Raw genomic sequence first — 12,757 nt, 5'->3', positions numbered from 1 at the left:
TGAAGAGAGCTGCGACCACAGTCTCAAAGAAAACCATTAGTAACACACTACGCCGTCATGGATTAAAATCCTGCAGCGCACGCAAGGTCCCCCTGCTCAAGCTAGCGCATGTCCAGGCCTGTCTGAAGTTTGCCAATGACCATGTGGATGATCCAGAGGAGGAATGGGAGAAGGTCATGTGGTCTGATGAGACAAAAATTGAGCTTTTTGGTCTAAACTCACCTCGCCGTGTTTGGAGGAAGAAGAAGAATGAGTACAACCCCAAGAACACCATCCCAACCGTGAAGCATGGAGGTGGAAACATCATTCTTTGGGGATGCTTTTCTGCAAAGGGGACAGGACGACTGCACCGTATTGAGGGGAGGATGGATGGGGCCATGTATCTCGAGATCTTGGCCAACAACCTCCTTCCCTCAGTAAGAGCATTGAAGATGGGTCATGGCTGGGTCTTCAAGCATGACAACGACCCGAAACACACAGCCAGGGCAACTAAGGAGTGGCTCCGTAAGAAGCATCTCAAGGTCCTGGAGTGGCCTAGCCAGTCTCCAGACCTGAACCCAATAGAACATCTTTGGAGGGAGCTGAAAGTCCGTATTGCCCAGCGACAGCCCCGAAACCTGAAGGATCTGGAGAAGGTCTGTATGGAGGAGTGGGCCAAAATCCCTGCTGCAGTGTGTGAAAACCTGGTCAAGACCTACAGGAAACGTATGATCTCTGTAATTGCAAACAAAGGTTTCTGTACCAAATATTAAGTTCTGCTTTTCTGATGTATCAAATACTTATGTCATGTAATAAAATGCAAATTAATTACTTAAAAATCATACAATGTGATTTTCTGGATTTTTGTTTTAGATTCCGTCTCTCACAGTTGAAGTGTACCTATGATAAAAATTACAGACCTCTACATGCTTTGTAAGTAGGAAAACCTGCAAAATCAGCAGTTTATCAAATACTTGTTCTCCCCACTGTATATACTTATTATGGACACAGTATGCTTACATTATTAGTTATCTTTTTGTTATTAGTTGTTATTAGTCCCATCCTTCAATTCCATTCAACACCTCCCATCTATCTCTTAACACCATCCATATTGGATTTCTATTTGCCATATATTTTTCAACTGTACTGTGATGTTTTACAAAAGTTCTGAACCTTTCTACTCTCATTGTTTCTACAGACTGTAAATTGAAAATAAACATTGTTGCTAAAAGTATTATTATATTATTGATCGATTGACTATGACTTTTCAGATCACCCAGTAATGCTATCTGCAGGGTTAACTCCAGGTAAATATTGCAATAATTTAGCCATTCCTGGACCTGTGTCCAAAAACAAGCTACAAATGAACAGAACCAAAACAAATGATCTAATGATTCTGTCTCTTCACAGCAAAATCTGCAGAGCTGGGAAGATTGTATCCCCCATATAAATAACATTATATTGGTAGCAAGAATTTTATATAATAATTTAAATTGAAAAATTCTACGTTTTGAATCCGGCGTCGTTTTGCGTATCAGTTCATGAACACTATGCCATGGAATCTTTCTCATTATTTGCCACAGATATAAAGCGCTCCACACGTCATCGTTAACAGTTGGGGAAAAACTGCAGATTACAGAAAAGTTAGCAGTTGATATGCAGCCATTGTCAATGGCCTACTTGAGTTGCGAGGTAATTTGCTAAATGAAGGACTGCAAACGCCATAAATGAAGGACTGCAAATGCCATAAATGAAGGACTGCAAATGCCATTAAAATGTACCTGCCAACGTTTACTGACACTGGCCATATTCAACGGGTGTTGAGCGTTCGTAAACTCGTCAGTTATTCTGCGCTCTGGCACACTCAGACGAGAGTGCTCTGAAATCGGAGTAGATAGCCAGAGCGAATTTACCAGCTACGTCTATCGACAGTTGTCGCAGTGACATCATGAACATTCTATTGAAATGGTTACTTGCATAGTGGAGTCTTTTGTTTAGACATGTAGCTAGCTAGCTAAACAATTAACCATAATCCCAACTCATAACGTTACTACCCTGCATGAATCTGCAGGTAACTAACCAACCAGGTTCAATGTTAGCCAGCTAACATTAGGCTATAACTAGTAATGCAAATTGCTCTGAGATACAAATATTACTACTACACAGATCATACACGTAATGTTAGCTAGCTAGCTAACAGTACACTTTAACTTGAAATGAAAACAACATTCTGACAAAATTAGAAACGTGTAATATCTGAAAATGTAGCTAGCTAGACTCTCTTACCTGTATACATGGATGGACGCTTATCCCTCTCTGTCACGAATTCCCTTAGTTTGAAGATGTAATCACGAGACAAGTGTTTTATACAACAGCCTTCTGTGTGTTCTCTTGTCGACTCCTTCTGCATATTTGCAATCAAAACGGCAGAATTTTCTCCATCTCCTTAGCTATCATACTCTAATTCCACTGATTTCAAAACTCGGTCCTCCAGAAAGTGGAGAGCAACACTTATGCAGTTCTACTACGTGACATCTTTCAAAAAAGCCCCTTAGAAAGGATTACCTACACAAACTGACCAGCTCATGTTATAGACAGAAGCGAGCTACGTGGCAGACCAATCCGAACTCCTCTCTCGGCATGTGCAGCCCATCCATTATCTCAGCCAATCATGGCTAGCGGGAAGGTTGCTGTCTTTTTCCGTGGCTAAACCAACTAGGCTCGTAATTTAATCATTTTATTCGCATTTGCAGATTGCATACAAGTTTGTTATTAATCACATGTTCCAGAAGGCATTTCTGCCAAAAGACGCATTTAGATTTTTTTAAAAAGTTCAAATGGCACTCCTGTGAAGTAGAGACATACGCCTAGTTTCCTGAAACAAGTCACATTTGTGCCGCAACTCGCACTACTGAAAGAGGTGCATCTTTCTCATCAATGTCCACCGTTTACTCCCATTTCAACAGGGTGTTAATCCCTTTATAATGGCAGTTGAGACATACAGTTAACAGCATTAGAAAGCTACAATTATTTCATTTTTAACCAGTAGACACCCGCATTTGGAGCTTGTTTTCTTTTGCCCTGTGTTTGATTTGTGAGCTCAGCTTAAACCTGGTGGGCAGGCTTTTGTTAAACATGAAACAAAGTAGACCACTAGACTAATGAATACGCAATTTGCCTTCATCAAAACAATGTTTTTTGTTTTATATTCCAGTCTGGAACCTGCCTAGGTTTAGGGGGGGTTCTAAGTGTAATCTATTCTAAATGGCACACTATAGCAGTTCGCAAAAAAGGCTAAAATAGACGAGTGTATTATTCCAAACTGTGGTTGGAACGCATATTCCCCTACTTTAAAATCAACCAGTCCATTTTGAATGTGATAAAGCTGTCAACATTTGTCAAGGAACGTAGCTTGTCTACAGTTTTGTTTGTGTATCCCATCAGTTAGATACGTTTTTAAAGGCAGTAATTTCTGTAGGCCCAATGGGAGGTGCGCAGAGCACATACCAAATAGAAGGAATCCTAGACTCAACCTGAATTAACGGTTGTCTTCTGACAAAATTTCACCTGCCCAAAGCAGATTCCAGAAGCCACCTACTGTATGACTATGTAATTTTTGTGCTTAAAAAAAAATCATTAACAAAATGAAAAAAATGGCAGTTTAAACGCTGATTTTTTTTCTCAATTTTTCACATTCCTAATTGAGACCAAGAGATCAAATTCAACTTTACTCGATTTTCAGATGAGTTTTAAAGGAAGAGAACATATTAAAATGTTCATGCATTTTGAAGTAGAATGTCCTTTAAAAAGAAGTCACCAGAAGTGACCTTCTTACAGTCGTTCAACAATCAAAAAATATGTTTCTTCTTGGTAGCCCACTTAGTAGCCCATTTTCACTCAGTTTACACAAAGACAGGTCTCGTGATGTTCTCAGAATGACTAACTTACGACAGTTTATTTCATAGCCATTTCCTGCTCAGCCCTCTCAGCAACACAACTGACTCAATCAACTTTGAAGGTAAAAGTCTACATCTGGTTAACTGACAGACCACAGAGTGTATTGGAATTCATGGTCTATTCACCTTATTCAACTATTTGCTCCTGCAAGTGAGCGTCATCTTTGTGAAACACAAAGGACATGCTGATGCTGTCTGTCTGAGTGCCAGACTGGATTGTGACGCTAGAATTTAGATTGTCATTGCTCTGGCACCTGGTCATTAGAGGGACAAGAAAGCTGCACGCTCTCTCCACTGTCCCTAATGAACCACTCATCCATTTCAAGTCCCTCTCCTAGTGTACTTCCCTCAATACATGTGCATCATTGAACTATATACGTGTAACTGCCAAAATAAAGGAAACACCAGCATAAAGTGACTTAATATGGCGAGCTGCCAGAACAGCTTCAATGCGCCTTGCCATAGATTCTACAAGTGTCTGGAACTCTATTGCAGGGATGTGACACCATTCTTCCACAAGAAATTCCCATAATTTAGTGTTTTGTTGATTGTGGTGGAAAATGCTGTCTCAGGCGCCACTCCAGAATCTCCCATAAGTGTCCAATTGGGTTGAGATCTGGTTACTGAGACACACACACACACTTTAAACCCCTATGCTCCTTTGAAACCCCTCTTTCAAAGTCACTGAGATCTCTTCTTCTGGCCATGGAAAAATAATGGGAAACTGGGCATTTTTATACATGACCCTAAGCAATCACATCTGTGTGGAAGAACCTTCTTTCAACTTTGTATCCCTCATTTACTCAAGCGTTTCCTTTATTTTGGCAGTTACTGCCCCTCCCTACCTTCAGGCTATGCTCAAACCCTACACCACAACCCGAGCACTCCGTTCTGCCACCTCAGGTCTCTTGGCCCTCCCACACCTACGGTAGGGCAACTCCCACTCAGCCCAGTCCAAGCTCTTCTTTGTCCTAGCACCCCAATGGTGGAACCAGCTTCCCCCTGAAGCTAGGACAGCAGAGTCCCTGCCCATCTTCTGAAAACATCTGAAACCCTACCTCTTCAAACAGTATCTTTAATAATCCTCCTTCTCACCTCGACCCCCCCACTTTTTTATATTAAATAAATAATAAAAACAGGTGGGTCAATTGCACTTGCAATTGACCCCCCCTTCTAGCTCTGACTCTACTGACAGCTACTTTATTGTGGAAAGTATGTACTTTCTATGCCTGTGATATGTGGTTGTCCCAACTAGCTATCTTAAGATGAATACACTAACTGTAAGTCGCTCTGGATAAGAGCGTCTGCTAAATGTAAAATGATACAAATGTTCACTTGATCTTTTCCTTGCTCTCATTTAGTCATGTGTGAACTGCCATGTCAAACATTCATTGTGACTGACGAAACCAGAGCAAAGTGTAGCCTAATAAAAAGCCCAACAACCTGAGTAAATATTACCAAACTACTTCAAGGATGTAGTGTGGTTTTACCTGCTATTGTGGAATCTGGTGGAAAGGTTAACACATTTTCCAACACTCTTTACTCAAACTTCACAGCCACAATCTCGTTCTCTTATAATGCAATGCCATACAGTGCAGGACATAGGCTAGTTATAGAGTTGGTGCCACACCCGTCATTCTCTCATAATTGTCTTATCGGTGCCAATGCCATACAACTTTGATATCTTACCTGAAGATGAGTCTTCATGGTCGGAGCTCAAGTAGCCGTCACTGCGTCTGTCTGGAGTGCTGCGACCGGACCCACCCGTAAGGGATGCAATGAAGGGCGCAGGTACGCAGGACGGAGACAGCCTCCCATCATCAATGGAGTCCAGGTAGGGTTTCGACCTCTGGCTGTCTCTGGCGGTCGTTTGGGGGGTCACCAGGTTGCTCTTGACGAAATTCTCATTGAGCTGCGCATCCTCGTATTCATGGTCATTAGCCTCCCTGCTGTTGGTGTTAGTACCGGAATTCAGTTTCCCTATTATGCGGCCGCTGCAGTTTCCATCCGCTTGAGAGAGCCCTGATGAGATCGTATTCCCTTGTTTCTGGAAGCTGGGTTTTCGCGGGGGCGCGGGGGGGATAGGTTTACATGTCCTACTACTGATCCTGGTCGGCGGCTCTGGTTTGCTGCCTGGTGTCTGTAGTTTCATTCTTCCACTACCAGGCACTTTCATACTTTCCCTGTCTACTTTTTCATTTGCCATCAGCGATTTCCTTTCTTTTTCTGTCTTTGATAATACAGGTTCAACATTCACGTTGTCGTCTTTAGTGTCTTCCCACCTCTCCTCGTCATAACTTTTCTTCTGTCTAGCGATGAGGGTCTGTATGTATATCACCTTGAATTTCTCCTCCGCCAGCGCATGCTGCAGCGTTTTGAGATTTGCTTTACATTTCTCTAGCTCTGTCTCGACATCTTCCACCGAGGTTAAATCCATTTTAGGTGCTTCCACGTCAGGAAATTCCTTCTTCCAATGTTTTTCGAATTCCTCTTGCTCCCACATTTTCTCTCCTGCGAAGATCGGCGATTCAGTATAATTGCCCCTTGAGGAAATGATTCCCTTTACAAACAGTCTTGTTTCTGTCGCATATGGAACCTTTTATCTGCTAAAATTCCCACAAACTCATTCCATACTTGCCACTTCGTCGTAAATGAACACACACACTTGTTACATCTCCCACGCATTCGCTTGATCAGTTTTGGTTTATCCTAATCAAAACTTTCGGCTTCCGGTAGATAGGTGGTGATGTAAACCAATTAAATGCGACAGTCGTATGCCGTGTTCAAATCAACTGGGAACTCGGAAATCTCCAACTTCCGACTTCAGTGCGTTCAAATCAACTGGGAACTCGGAAAAAACGAGCTCCGACTGGGAGAAATCGTTTTGAACGGTCATCCAACTCGGAATTCCAACTCGGGAACTCGGGCCTGTTTCTAGAGCTCTGACTTTCCGACCTAAAGATCACTGACGTCATGATTTGACCTCGTATTTTTCCAAGTTCCCATGTCATGAAAGTACCAAAAGTGATGTGGCATTCCTTTTTAGATGGAATGTAGCAGATTGTTTACATGTGACCTTACCTGCATTTGAAAAAACTGCCTTTGAACATTCATTCATAACTGACCTGTTCTCACAATAGGAAAACACCTGTTGATGTGAATTTATAATCTTACATAATTGTAATATTTTAGAATAGGACCTATGACTTGTTAGATTGTATTTTATCAGTAGCCTAAACCAAGATATTCATAAATAATTTCCTGATCTGTCTGCTTCAGTGCAGGGTTCGAGACCTCCTAAAGCAAGACCGATTCAAGACTAAGACCGGAGCAAATTGAGTCTGAGTCAAGTCCAAGACCGGAGGGGGGGGCGAGACCGAGTCAAGACCGAGACCGGGAGGGGGACAAGGGGTCCAAGATCGAGTCAAGACAGAGACCAGAAAAATGTGAGTCCAATTCAAGAGTTCAAAAAGTCCAGTATTTCTGTGTTCATATTTCAGAAGAATATATGGATTCTTTAGACATTCAGAATGGTGAAAAAATGCATGCTGAGGGCAAATAGAGCCACTCCACAAATTATTACTAACCCAAAGACAATGGGGAACAATGAGGGCCTTCTACATCTTCAGAGAAGGGCTAAGGATTTATAAAATTAAAATAATAATAATTCTAATTATATTATTATTTTCAATGATGTTCTGATTCAATCTCTTAAGTTTTTGTTGGAAAGGAAAGGGTTAACACTGAAGCAAAAAAAATATCCAATCAGGATTTCTTTGGTCTTCTCTGGGGAGATAAATCTAGCTAGCGAAGTCAGCCATTGGCTAGGCCATCAGAAGCTAAAGAGATGGCATCTGCCATTCAATGGGCGGCAGGTAGGTTAGTGGTTAAGAGTGTTATGCCAGTAACCGAAAGGTCGCTGGTTCTAATCCCCGAGCTGACTAGGTAAAAAATCTGTCGATGTGTCCTTGAGCAAGGCACTTAACCCTAATTGCTCTGGATAAGAGTGTCTGCTAAATGACAAAAAAAAAACTGTATTAGGGCTAAATTTGGGAGTGACATTTTGACTTGTAATGGGTTGGCCTTCTCAAAGGCCAACCGGTCACTGAGTAATAGCGAGCTGTACTTTTCCCACGGTCTAGCTAGGTATCTTTTGTTGTAGGCTAGTTTGCAGTGGCTGCAGCAGGTGTTATCGAAGAAGATGTTGTTGCTAATTTGTTAACTTCTCCCTTTTCAAGAATACCTTTCAACAAGAAGTAACCGTTTACTGCAGTGGGATAAATCAGGGTCACACAGAGTGATTCTTTGTAGTTATAAACAAATCTACTTTTAAACAAATGTATACACCTCACACTCATGGTTATATTTTTTTAAGACACCTGTACCGGAGTGCCAAGTCTAGGTCCAAAAGACTTCTCAACAGCTTCTACCCCCAAGCCATAAGACTCCTGAACAGCTAATCATGGCTACCCGGACTATTTGCACTGCCCCCCCACCCCATCCTTTTTACGCTGCTGCTACTCTGTTAAGTATTTATGCATAGTCACTTTAACTCTACCCACATGTACATATTACTTCAACTACCTCAACTAGCCGGTGCCCCCGCACATTGACTCTGCAACGGTACCCCCCTGTATATATAGCCTCCCTACTGTCACTTTATTTTACTTCTGCTCTTTTTTTCTCAACACTTTTTTTTGTTGTTGTTTTATTCTTACTTTTTTTGTTTAAAATAAATGCAGGTTTGGTTAAGGGCTGTAAGTAAGCATTTCACTGTAATGTCTGCACCTGTTGTATTCGGCGCATGTGACCAATAAAATTTGATTTGATTTGATTTGATTTGATTTAATGAGTTGAAATGTATTACATTTTTTGTTTGCATCCCAATATTACACTTTATATACAGCACCAGTCAAAAGATTGGACACACCAACTCATTCAAGGGTTTTTCTTTATTTTAAAGAATAATAGTGAAGACATCAAAACTATGAAATAACACATATGGAATCATGTAGTAACCAAAAAAGTGTTAAACTAATCAAAATGTGATATGATATATTTGAGATTCTTCAAAGTAGCCACCCTTTGCCTTGATGACAGCTTTGCACACTCTTGGTATTCTCTCAACCAGATTCATGAGGAATTATTTTCCAATAGTCTTGAAGGAGTTCCCACATATGCTAAGCACTTGTTGGCTGCTTTTCCTTCACTCTGTGGTCCAACTCATCCCAAACCATCTCAATTGGGTTGAGGTCGGGTGATTGTGGAGGCCAGGTCATCTGATGCAGCACTCCATCACTCTCCTTCTTGGTCAAATAGCCCTTACACAGCCTGGAGGTGTGTTGGGTCATTGTCCTGTTGAAAAACAAATTATAGTCCCACTAAGCACAAACAAGATGGGATGGCGTATTGCTGCAGACTGCTGTGGTAGCCATGCTGGTTAATTGTGCCTTGAATTCTAAATAAATCACAGACAGTGTCACCAGCAAAGCACCCCCACACCATCACACCTCCTCCTCCATGCTTCACGGTGGGAACCGCACATGCGGAGATCATCCATTCACCTACTCTGCGTCTCACAAAACACGGCGGTTGGAACCAAAAATCTAAAATTTGGACTCATCAGACCAAAGGACAGATTTCCACCGGTCTAATGTCCATTGCTCGTGTTTCTTGGCCCAAGCAAGTCTCTTCTTCTTATTGGTGTCCTTTAGTAATGGTTTCTTTGCAGCAATTCGACCATGAAGGCCTGATTGAACTCTAATGAATTTATCCTCTGCAGCAGAGGTAACTCTGGGTCTTCCTTTCCTGTGGCAGTCCTCATGAGAGCCAGTTTCATCATAGCGCTTGATGTTTTTGCGACTGCACTTGAAGAAACTCAAAGTTCTTGACATTTTCCGTATTGACTGAGCTTAATTTCTTAAAGTAATGATGGACTGTCGTTTCTCTTTGCTTATTTGAGCTGTTCTTGCCATAATATGGACTTGGTCTTTTACTAAACAGGGCTATCTTCTATATACCACCCCTACCTTGTCACAACACAACTGATTGGCTCAAACGCATTAAGAAGGAAAGAAATTCCACAAATTAACTTTTAAGAAGGCACACCTGTTAATTGAAATGCATTCCAGGTGACTACCTCATGAAGCTGGTTGAGAAAATGCCAAGCGTGTGCAAAGCTGTCATCAAGGCAAAGGGTGGCTACTTTGAAGAATCTCAAATATAAAACATATTTTGATTTGTTTAACACTTTTTTGGTTACTACATGATTCCATATGTGTTATTTCATAGTTTTGACATCTTCACTATTATTCTACAATGTAGAAAATAGTAAAAAAGAAAGAAAGACCCTGGAATGAGTAGGTGTGTCCAAACTTTTGACTGGTACTGTACATCACAGAAGACGGAAATATAAAAAAACTGTTTGACATTGAAACACCAGATTTGTGTTGTAAAAATAATAATAACTTTATGAATTATGAAATTATGAAAAAGATTAATAACATTCCACCAATGAGGCCAAAGAGGGCGCTTTTGGTCATTGACTGCAGGAAAGGGTTGTTTCAAATTATCATCATCTGGTGAGTGGAACTGTGTTTTTTGTAATAATAATGTATTTTTGTTTTGTTTTTGCTCAATCTGATTGGGTGGGCCTGGCAGGGCCTGGCTCCCCAGTGTGTGCGCCTGTGTCCACCCAGGCCCACTCATGCCTACGCCCCTGATGCAAACAGAAAACCCTTTCAAAACCTGGTTTGCATACCCATTGTTGCCATAGTTAGCGTTTACTGGTAGATATCATAAGTTGAAACGTTCCTACCTACCGGCTACCGATGACATTCTTCTGTGAGCTGCTCCATGACACAACCAGTTGCTCCATGCCACAACCAGTTGAGAGATGATATTCGGTTGAAACTAGGCTGTGTGCGCAGCGCGCATGTGAATATATTTCACGTGCTTTGCGATTGTGTAGGCTACTTTGTGCATGATTTCACTATTGCACTACATAATTGATAAATCGTATAACTCCACTACACTACTTTGATACGCATCAGTGGGGATTAAGAAGTGAGTATAGGCAATGTCCACTGGAAAAAAATGGGTATACCTGTATATAGCCTCCACTACACTAACACCACTGGCCCTTTGTGTTTTACCAAAAGTGCACTCTCCTTCAAGAGTGCGCTGGCATTTCCGTTGCTGTCCTTTCAGCATCAAGACCTGTCACACACTGAAGGCCTAGGTCCAATAGGTTCGCCACTGGGCAAACATGTCTATAATAGATATAAAGACTTTTCAGGTATTCATGTTTCAAGAAAGGAGTGTATATATTTAGCCTGGCGAAGCGGTTTTATGCGCGTATTGAATGAGTTTTTTACAGAGGTGGAAAAGGTACCCAGTTTTCATACTTGAGTAAAAGTGTACAGTGGGGAAAAAAAGTATTTAGTCAGCCACCAATTGTGCAAGCTCTCCCACTTAAAAGATGAGCGAGGCCTGTAATTTTCATCATAGGTACACGTCAACTATGACAAACAAAATGAGAAGAAAAAAAATCCAGAAAATCACATTGTAGGATTTTTCATGAATTTATTTGCAAATTATGGTGGAAAATAAGTATTTGGTCAATAACAAAAGTTTCTCAAAACTTTGTTATATACCCTTTGTTGGCAATGACACAGGTCAAACGTTTTCTGTAAGTCTTCACAAGGTTTTCACACACTGTTGCTGATATTTTGGCCTATTCCTCCATGCAGATCTCCTCTAGAGCAGTGATGTTTTGGGGCTGTCGCTGGGCAACACAGACTTTCAACTCCCTCCAAAGATTTTCTATGGGGTTGAAATCTGGAGACTGGCTAGGCCACTCCAGGACCTTGAAATGCTTCTTACGAAGCCACTCCTTTTTTGCCCGGGCAGTGTGTTTGGGATCATTGTCATGCTGAAAGACCCAGCCACGTTTCATCTTCAATGCCCTTGCTGATGGAAGGAGGTTTTCACTCAAAATCTCACGATACATGGCCCCATTCATTCTTTCCTTTACACGGATCAGTCGTCCTGGTCCCTTTGCAGAAAAACAGCCCCAAAGCATGATGTTTCCACCCCCATGCTTCACAGTAGGTATGGTGTTCTTTGGATGCAACTCAGCATTCTTTGTCCTCCAAACACGACGAGTTTAGTTTTTACCAAAAAGTTATATTTTGGTTTCATCTGACCATATGACATTCTCCCAATCCTCTTCTGGATCATCCAAATGCACTCTAGCAAACTTCAGACGGGCCTGGACATGTACTGGCTTAAGCAGGGGGACACGTCTGGCACTGCAGGATTTGAGTCCCTGGCGGTGTAGTGTGTTACTGATGGTAGGCTTTGTTACTTTGGTCCCAGCTCTCTGCAGGTCATTCACTAGGTCCCCCCGTGTGGTTCTGGGATTTTTGCTCACCGTTCTTGTGATCATTTTGACCCCACGGGGTGAGATCTTGCGTGGAGCCCCAGATCAAGGGAGATTATCAGTGGTCTTGTATGTCTTCCATTTCCTAATAATTGCTCCCACAGTTGATTTCTTCAAACCAAGCTGCTTACCTATTGCAGATTCAGTCTTCCCAGCCTGGTGCAGGTCTACCATTTTGTTTCTGGTGTCCTTTGACAGCTCTTTGGTCTTGGCCATAGTGAAGTTTGGAGTGTGACTGTTTGAGGTTGTGGACAGGTGTCTTTTATACTGATAACAAGTTCAAACAGGTGCCATTAATACAGGTAACGAGTGGAGGACAGAGGATCCTCTTAAAGAAGAAGCTACAGGTCTGTGAGAGCCAGAAATCTTGCTTGTTTGT

The 12,757-nt window shown here is 41.7% G+C and overlaps 1 protein-coding gene across 2 annotated transcripts in view; it reads right to left on the bottom strand.

Annotated features, from left to right (window-relative positions):
• Window positions 1-6,628, bottom strand: part of LOC121573554 (active breakpoint cluster region-related protein-like) — a 233,031-nt gene extending 226,403 nt beyond the window's left edge. For both annotated transcript variants that reach the window (XM_045222618.1, XM_041885631.2), the window contains exon 1: window positions 5,625-6,628. In XM_045222618.1, coding sequence (XP_045078553.1) covers window positions 5,625-6,438 — 814 coding nt within the window. In that variant the 5' untranslated portion in view covers window positions 6,439-6,628. The remainder of the gene's footprint in view (window positions 1-5,624) is intronic.
• Window positions 6,629-12,757: the final 6,129 nt, after the last annotated feature.

The sequence above is a fragment of the Coregonus clupeaformis genome, chromosome 9 (genome assembly GCF_020615455.1).
Source record: "Coregonus clupeaformis isolate EN_2021a chromosome 9, ASM2061545v1, whole genome shotgun sequence".
NCBI classification, from domain to species: domain Eukaryota; kingdom Metazoa; phylum Chordata; class Actinopteri; order Salmoniformes; family Salmonidae; genus Coregonus; species Coregonus clupeaformis.
This window is presented reverse-complemented; position numbering and strand designations above follow the sequence as displayed.